Below are 9,332 nucleotides of genomic sequence, written 5' to 3' on the forward strand. Positions count from 1 at the left end.
TATGTAGAGTTTTTTATTTTTTTGAGTGTTTTTTTTTTTTTTTTTTTTTTTTTTTGCTATAGGGCGTGTGCTCTCGCCAGCCAGCCAGAGAGAGACATAGAGACAGAAAGCGAGAAATCACCCCCCAGGGGGGATGGTCACACTGCAATCCCTTCTCCTCCATTCTCCTCTCAGGATCTTGGGCACACACGCACATGCACCCGGCGTGAGTTTTAAGCCACCACGTCCGGGATGCGAATCGCGGTCGACTACGTGGGAGTCCAGCGATATAGCCATTACGCTAACTGCTGGTCCCCTAGACAACATTTTTTAAAAGGAATTATTTTGTTTAACTTTATTTATTTATTTTTAATTGTACTAGACAAATTTTAAAAGTTTATTTATTTTTACTTATATCTGCCATGAGAGAAACGGGGAGAGAAAGAGAGAGAGAAAAACACCCCCAACAGGGTCTTCACACTGTTAACCTATCTTTTATTTATTTATTTGGAGAGGTTTTTTTGCTATAGGGTGTGTGTGCTCGCCAGAAAGACAGAGAGAGACAAAGAGACAGAAAGCGAGAAATCATCACCCAAGAGGGAATGACCACACTGCAATCCCTTTTCCTCCATTCTCCTCTTAGGATCTTGAGCATGTCCACACATGTGCCCAGCATGAGTTTAAGCCACCGGATCCGGGACTCAAACTGTGGTTGACTACATGGGAGTCCAGTGACATAGCCATTATGCCAACTGCCAATCCCACACACTGTTAACCTATCTCCAGCCTCAGCCTTCCTGGATCATGGGCATGTGTGTACACCTAGTGTGCACAGGGAAACTTGGATGGAACCCGAGACCTTCCCATGCAGGCCCAGCATTGTAGAGTGTTGTGTTGCTGTTGCTCCACTGTGATTTTTTTTTAGTTTGCTATAGGGCATGTGCTTGCTGGGGGATGGCCAAGTGCAATCCTTTCCTCTCCGTTCTCCTCTCAGGATTTTGGGCACACATGCACAAGTGACTGCCATGCTTCTTAAGCCACCAGGTCCAAACCTGAACTACAGTTGGTCATGTGGGAGTCAAGTGCCCCAACCACCATCCCACCTGCTGGCACCCTCCGGCTGCTTATAAGATCTCTCTCTTTTTTTCTAGAGAGATTTTTGTTATAGGGTACGTGTGCTTGCTGGAAACACAGAGAGAGAAAGAGAGAGGAAAAGAGAGAAACCACATCCCTGGGGGGCTAGTCATGCTGCAATCACTTCTCTTTCATTCTCCTCTCAGAATTTTAGGCACACATGTGCATGCTTCCAGCATGATTTTCAACCTGCCAGGTATGGGACTTGAACCACAGTACACCATGTGGGAATCCAGCGCTTTAACCCCCACACCTGCTAGTCTCTATTTCTTCTTTTGGGAGAGAAAGAAAGAACGAGAAATAGACAGAATCCCCAGCAGGGTGAGGACTCAGAACCTTCTCATGTGAGTCAGCCTCAAAGAGTGTTACATTTTACCACTGTGCCACCATTTAGTCCCTGTTGAATCTTTATATTCCCGGAGTAGCTACCATATCTGTTACTGTATTAACTAATCATTTGTCTGTTCTCAATTCATTTCTTTATCTTTTCCTTTTTTTTTTTTTCCTTTAGAGATATTTTTGCTATAGGGTGCATGTGCTCACTTGAGAGACAGAGAGTTATAAAGTGAGAAATCTTGCCCCAGGGGTGAAATCACCTCCCTTCTCTTCCATTCTCTTCTGAAGATTTTGGGCAAGCACGCACATGCACCATGTGTTAGTTTCAAGCTACCGGGTCCAGGACTCAAACTGTGGTTGGCCATGTGGGAGTCCAGCGACTTAACTGCCGTACCATCTACTGACCTGCTCAATTCCTTTCTGACAACTGGAATTTCCCTAATTTCTCATATTCTTAACTGTGCTTTTAAAAATACTATCGTATTTTCACCTGGAATTTAAAAATATTTAGCAAGATAATTCTCAGGGTATCTTAGTTCACCTCCTTTTATGGATATGTGAGCATGTTATGTCTGCTTAGGATATCCTTACATATTTGTTTTTCTTAATTTATTTTTTTCTTATTCTTCAGCTGTCAGCTCAGATGTCATTGCTTCCAGGAAGTTCAGATCTCCCAGGCCAGATCAGACCTCTCCTCTGGGCCCCTGTCCAGTCCAGTCCTAGCCCTGTGTGATCACTGCTAAGCGAGCTCCGGGGAGGGCAGTTTTGAGATGGCAAGAGTGCTATGCTGAGGGTATCGTGCTGGGGTAGTCAAATATACTATGGCAGGGCAGGCAAATTGTTGACCCTGGGGCCAACTACTCTTGGTGGACAGGGTTTGAGGACAGGGTTTTCTTTTAGAGAGATTTTTGCTATAGGACGCTTGCACTTGCCAGAGAGACAGAGAGAGACAAAGAGACAGAGAGATAGAAAGCAATAAATCACTCCCTCCCCCCGGGGGTGGATGGTTATGCCGCAGTACTTTTTCTTCTATTCTCCTCTCAGGATTTTGACTACACATGCACATGTGCCCAGTGTGAATTCTGAACCGTGGTCAACTCCATGGCAGTCTAGGGATGTAACTATTATGCCATCTTCTGGCCCTGGGTTTTCTTTTCTTTCTTTCTTTTTTTTAAAAAAAATTTAAACAATTATTTAATTTTACTTATTTATTATATAACTCCATTCTTTTTTATTGTTTATGTTCCTCAATATAAAATTTTAAACAGTACTCGTGGATTACCTCTTCATATTAATCCTTTTTTTATTTTTTATTTTATTTCAATTTCTTTTATACATTCAATCATGTTATTTTGAATGACTAAAGGATATAGAAACATAGTAAATTGTTGTGAATACCAGATACAGTGTGGGAAGAGGGTGGGTGAAGGAGTAGAGTCTGAGGAAAGTCAGTAAGGAGAAAAAGAGAGAGGAAAATTATTTATGAGGCAAAGAACTGGGTTATTATCTGTTGAAGATTTATTCATTTATTTTTAATTTGATGAGAAAGAGAAAGAGAGAGGAGAGAAAGTGAGGAAGCAAACCACCAGGTCTGGGACTCGAACCATAGTTAGCCATGTGGAAGTCCAGTGCCTTAACCACCATACCACTTGCCTGCTGGGCCCTGGGTTTTCTTTCTTTCTTTTTCTTTTTAATTTTTGTTTGGGATAAGCAAATATTACTGGATTCTCACTTAGTTGACCATGGTTTGAGTCCCAATCTCAGCAGCTCCCCCATGGGGGGTGATTTCTTGCTTTCTGTCTCTGTCTCTATCTCTGGCATGCGCACATGCCCTCTAGCAAAAATCTCTCTAAAATTTTTTTGTTCATTTTTTAAGCATTGCTTATTCAATTTTATTTTTTATTATTTTTTTTTTTAGAGAGAGATTTTTGCTATAGGGTCCGTGTGTTCGCCAGAGAGACAGAGGGAGACAGAGAGACAGAAAGTGAGAAGTCACCACTTCTAGGGGTATGGCCATGCTGCAGTCCCTTCTCTTCCGTTATCTTGGGATTTGGGCACACACACACCCAGTGTGAGTTTTAAGTCACTGGGCCCAGGACTTGAACTGCATCAGCTACTTAGGAGTCCAGTGACATAACCATTATGCCATCTGCTGGTCCCTATTATTGTTACTTTTTGATTTGCTATAGGGCATGTATGCTTACCAGAGAAAGACAGGGACAAGGAGAGGGAGAGGAAGTGAGAAAGCAAGCAGCCAGGTCTAAGCCTGGAACTGTGCTTGGCCATGTGGGAGTCCAGCATCTTAACCACCTTGCTACCTACCTTGCTCCAGAGGACAGGGTTGTTGAAAAAATGAATAATCTGACTACCTATTCACCAGCAGCCTGGTGTGTGAGGACACTGCCCACCTATAAGACAAGAGCCTGGAAAGAAGACTGTGTTGACTATAGGAAATTGCAAAGTAATGTCTCAGGTGAAATTCAGTGATATGTCTTCAGACTTCTCTCATGAAGAGTGGGGATGGCTAGATTCTATCCAGAGGGATTAATATAAAGATGTGGTGGTCCAGAATTAAGAACCTAGTCTGTCTAAGTCTTTCCATAACTAAACCATATGTGATCACTTTATGGAAAAGAGCCCTGGATGGTGGAGAAAAAGCTGCCAAAAGGTGTTTTACCAGATGGAAAATCAAGATCAGAAACAAGGAATTACCAAAAAAGGAATATATTTGTTACCAAGGTTCACCTCGAATGGTAGTAAGAGGAGAAATAGTAAAACAAAATTGTGAATTTTCAAATTTTAACAAGGCCTGGGAATATATAGAGAAGTTGGAGGGTAAACATGGAAGTCAGATCAGTGACCCTCACTTTTAGAGAAAGCCCAAGGCGAAAGTACCTACAGATACATTTAGAAGCATTTTCCATTTAAATTCTTTTTCTGAACTACAGAAAATATCTGCAAAGGGGGAATCACATAAATATATATCAAAGAAGAGTTTACCTAAAAAGTCAGTTATAAAGAACCAGAAGATCAGGGGCATGAGAGATCAACAGTTAGCGTAATGGCTATGTTGCTGGACTCCCATGTAGTCGACTGCGGTTTGAGTCCCGGACCCGGTGGCTTAAACTCACGCTGGGCGCGTGTGCGTGCGCGCCCAAGATCCTGAGAAGAGAATGTAGGAGAAGGGATTGCGGCGTGGCTATCCCCCCGGAGGGTGATTTCTTGCTTTCTACCTCTCTGTCTCTCTCTTGACTTTCTGGTGAGCACACGTGCCCTATAGCAAAACAACAACAACAACAACAACAACAAAAAACAAAAAAAAACAAAACCAGAAGATCAGGGACCAGCAGGTGGTGTGGTGGTTAAGGTGTTGGATATTCCCATGTGGCCAACCACAGTTCAAGTCCCAGACCTGGTGGCTTTCTTTTTCACTTTCTCTTTCTCTCTCTCGCTCTCTTGTTCTTGTGTGTGTTATCTCTGGTCAAGTGAAAATGAATGAATGAATAATAAAATTAAATAAAAAACAATTCTTAAAAAAAAAAGAAAAGAACCAAAAGATAAATGGCAGAAAGAAACTTTTGAATTCTAGCGAAACTGCCACAGCCTTCAGCCAGAGCAACTCTCTTACCCTTCAATAGACTTGTAATTGAGAGAAAATATATACATGTTAGTGGATGTGGGAAAGCCTTTGGCAAACAATCAATCCTTTATCGCCACTGGAGAATTCACAGGAGAGAAACCCTATTGTCGCCCATAGGAAGACTTTTAGCCAAGGCTCATCCCTAACTTGACATCAGATGGGCCATAGTGGAGAGAAACCTTACAAATGTGTTGAATGTGGGGAGCCTTTAGCCATGTTTCAGCACTTACCAATCATCAAAGCACTCACACTGGAGAGAAATCGCATGAACCTATGAACTGTGGAAAGTCTTTTAGTCGTCTTTCACATCTCACTGAACACCTAAAAATCCACACTCCAGAAAAATTCTGTGTGTCGGATATGTGAAAAGGCCTTCATTCACAGGTTATCTCTTATTCACCATCAAAAATTTCATACTGGAGAGAAATCTTATGAATGTTGCAGCTCACACCTTCCTCAGCATCAAAGAATTCATACTATAGAGAAAAAAATACAAATGTAACAAATATCTGAAAGTCTTCAGTAGCCTCTCATTTCTTACTCAACATCAGAGTATTCATACTGAAGAAAAACCTTTTGAATGTCGGAAATGCAGAAAATCCTTCAGCCATTCTGAACCACTGAATATGCATTTGAGAAATCACATTAGACTGAACCCTTACAAATGCAGTATATGTGGGAAAGCCTTCGGTCTTGGTCATCCTTGCTTCAATATCACAGAATCCATACTGAAGAGAAGCCTTAGGGATGTAATAAGTGTGGGAAGACCTTCAGTTGTAGTTCAAACCTTACTGTACATCAGAGCATTCATACTGGGGAAAAGCAATGTAAGTGTAATTGCATGTGGGAAGGCTTTTAGCAAAGGCTCAAATCTTACTGCCCGTCAAAGAATGGAGAAATGGAGAAAAATCCAATAGTGTGGTAAGTATTGAAAAGCCTTTAGGCCACATGAATCACTATACATGTGAGAAATCAAACAAGAGAGAAAATACCCGAGACAGTATTTGTCGAAATAAACTTCAGCCATAGATATTCCCTGATTCAATATCAGAAACCATACTGGAGAAAAGTCTTATGAATGTGGGACCAGCAGTTGGTGTAATGGCTATGTTGCTGGACTTCCCATGTAGTCGACTGTGGTTCAAGTCTTGGACCTGGTAGCTTAAACTCACGCCAGGTGTGTGTGTGTGCATGCCCAAGATTCCAAGAGGAAAATGGAGGAGAAAGGATTGCGGTGTGGCCATCCCCCCTGGGAGGTTATTTTTTTTCTCTCTCTTTCTGGTGAGCACACGTGTCCTATAGCAAAAACCTCTTAAAAAAAAAGTCTTATGAATGTAGGGAATATGGGAAAAACTTTAGCAATGATGGAAACAAACTTATTTTCTACTAGAGTACATACTGTAGACTTACCACCTATGAAAACATTAAATGTAGAAAAGCCTTTAGTATTAATCCCATAACTTTCCTAAGTAAACCCATATTAGGGGAAATCTCTATATATGAAGCAAATGTGAGAAAGACCGTAGGCAAGATGAATTGCTTACAAACTCACCCAGGAGAGAAGCCCTATAAATATAGAAAATTTGGAAATTGTGGAAAGTCTGTAGGTTCAAGTGCATCCCTCATACTATGGGTAGATCAAAGTACTCACACTGAAAAGAAACCTAAGGTAAGAGTTCTTATCTTGCTAGATATCAGAAGACTAATGGTAGAATAATCTATAGGAATTATATGTAAATTTTCCTTTGAAGTGCTGCAATTTGTAAATAATTCTATAGGAGAGCCAACAATCATAAACAAACATGCAGTTCTCGGAGCAGTAGCTTGCAATTTTTCTTGTGTTCTACATAGAAATTATTTTTAACTAATGGGTATGTGAAGATATTGCTATCCAGTGGATCCAGCAATGTTAAGAATTACAGCTGCGGAGTTGGAAGATGGCATCTCCTACAGATGGAACAGTTCTGGAAGCATCTTTGTTAAGTTTTGAAAAGCTTGACAGTGTTTCACGAGATCTTTGGCCAGAACAATTACCAGGTGTTTCTGAATTTGCAGCTTCCTTCAAAAGCCCTATTACTAGCTCTCCATCCAAATGGATGGCTGAAATAGAATGTGTTGACATTGACATGTTGAAAGAACTGGACGACCTAACTACAGCTAATTTGAACGAGAAGGTACAAGGCCTACAGAACCTGGCCTATCAGCTGGGGCTTGATGAGTGTTATTCCTCTACTCTAGGGGTTGTCCTTTACTTGACACTCTGGTGTGGCATTTCAATGTCTTAATCCTTTTTCCTGCATTAATTGAGGAGATGACATGGATGAAAAATAAGCATAGGAACTGATGAATCCCCAAGGACTAAGGATCTTGTTTTCATGCAAATATCTGCACTGATAAAGACGATGGAAAGAAAAAAATGCAAAATATATTTGTCCTCAAAACATTGTCTGTCACTTCCCAAGAGCATTGTTATAGGTCAGTATAATAATAACTTTCTAGAGCTGATAGTAAGTACATTTCAATCCTACCTTTTGATTTGGTACTGGATTATGCCTCAGATAACCCTTCTGGTGTGCAGATTTTAGAATGCACTAACTTTTCTTACAGGTATTTATGGCCTCTCAAATGGCTGGAGCCCCTTGACTTACTTTGGGCAGTTATTTTATATTAAATTCCCTTGGAATATGCAAATACTTCAGAAAGTTTATGGAAAATAGAATTTGTTTTAAATTAAAAAATTTATTAAAAAAAAAAAGGATTACAGCTGCAAAAGTGGGACCAGCACATGGCGTAATGGTTACATTGGTGGACTACCACATGGTTGACCCTAGCTCAAGTCCTGGACCCGGTGGCTTGAAACACATGCCGAGCATGGTGTGTGCATGTCCAAAATTCCAAGAGAAGAATGGAGAAGGGATTGTGGCATGTCCATTCCCCTGGGGCATTTTTTTGTCTGTTGCTTTAGTGAGCACATGTGCCTTATAGCAAAAAAGCTCACTAAAACACACACACACACACACACACACACACACACACACAAACCCCAAAAAACAAGCTGCTAAAGAAGTAAAAATAGCGTTAATACAATTTTGGGGGACCAGCAGATGGTGTAATGGTTACTTCTCTGGACTCCCATGTAGTCGACCGCGGTGTGAGTCCCAGACCTAGCAACTTAAAACTCACACTTGATGCATGTACGTGCATGCTTGGGATCCCAAGAGAAGAATGGAGGAGAAGGGATTGCAGTGTGGCCATCCCCCAAGGGAGTGATTTTTCGCTCTCCATCTCTCTGGCCAGTGCACATGCCCTATACCAAAAATCTCTCTCTCCAAACAAAAATAAAACAAAACAAAACAAAACAAAAACCCTCACACCGGGCATGTGTGCATACCTGCCCAAAATCCTGAGAGGAGAATGGAGGAGAAGGGATTGCGGCATGGCCATTCCCTCAGTGGGTGATTTCTCACTTTTTCTCTGATGAATGCACACACCCTGTAACAAAAATCTCTCCCAAAAAATTTTTTTTGTTTTGTTTTTCTAATATCATTTTGTATATATTGAACTCTTTCACTGTGACTGATATTTCTTGCAAAAATTTTCACTACTTCTTGAAGAATTAAGGTTAACCTTACTAAAATCTTTTTTTTTTTTTGAGAGGTTTTTGCTATAGGGCACGTGTGCTCGCCAGACAGACAGAGAGAGACAGAGAGACAGAAAGCGAGAAATCACCCCTCAGGGGGGATGGCCACACCACAGTCCTTTCTCCTCCATTCTCCTCTCGGGATCTTGGGCACGCATGCACATGAGCCCGGCATGAGTTTAAGCCACCGGGTCTGGGACGCGAACCGCGGTCAACTACGTGGAATTCCAGCGACATAGCCATTACGCTAACTGCTGGTCCCAACCTTACTAAAATCTTTAGTGGGAGACTAGCAAACCTAGTTTCTATCCAAAATAATAAGGATATTATTATTTTGGTGAGGATAATTCACGATACATTTCTAGTGAGCTTACTTTACACATCTCAAGAAAATGTGTTGAGCATCACCCAGTGTATTACAGAATGTAGTGGGCTGGATATATTGGGTTGTGGGAAAGTCATGATGCATTTTTGCATAGAAAAACATAGAAAAGTACATCATGACTCTCCCAGCGACCTAATAGTAATCCAGTAGTTTGAATGTCAAATGTGTTGAGTATCACCCAGTGTATTATATAATGTAGTGGGCTGGGATATATTGGG

General features: G+C 41.2%; 1 protein-coding gene and 1 pseudogene across 1 annotated transcript; both read left to right on the forward strand.

Annotated features, from left to right (window-relative positions):
- Positions 1-3,913: 3,913 nt before the first annotated feature.
- Positions 3,914-6,006, forward strand: LOC106734886 (zinc finger protein 181 pseudogene; annotated as a pseudogene).
- Positions 6,007-7,026: 1,020 nt separating this feature from the next.
- Positions 7,027-7,374, forward strand: LOC106734889 (protein lin-52 homolog). The gene has a single exon (XM_014587933.1). It carries the CDS (start codon positions 7,027-7,029, stop codon positions 7,372-7,374), a length of 348 nt encoding a protein of 115 aa, XP_014443419.1.
- Positions 7,375-9,332: the final 1,958 nt, after the last annotated feature.

This window comes from Tupaia chinensis, unplaced genomic scaffold (genome assembly GCF_000334495.1).
Source record: "Tupaia chinensis unplaced genomic scaffold, TupChi_1.0 Scaffold000037_18, whole genome shotgun sequence".
Lineage (NCBI taxonomy): Eukaryota > Metazoa > Chordata > Mammalia > Scandentia > Tupaiidae > Tupaia > Tupaia belangeri.

Excerpts from the sequence above, each read along its gene's own strand:
- LOC106734889 (XM_014587933.1), top strand. The coding sequence starts at position 7,027 with ATGGCATCTCCTACAGATGGAACAGTTCTGGAAGCATCTTTGTTAAGT.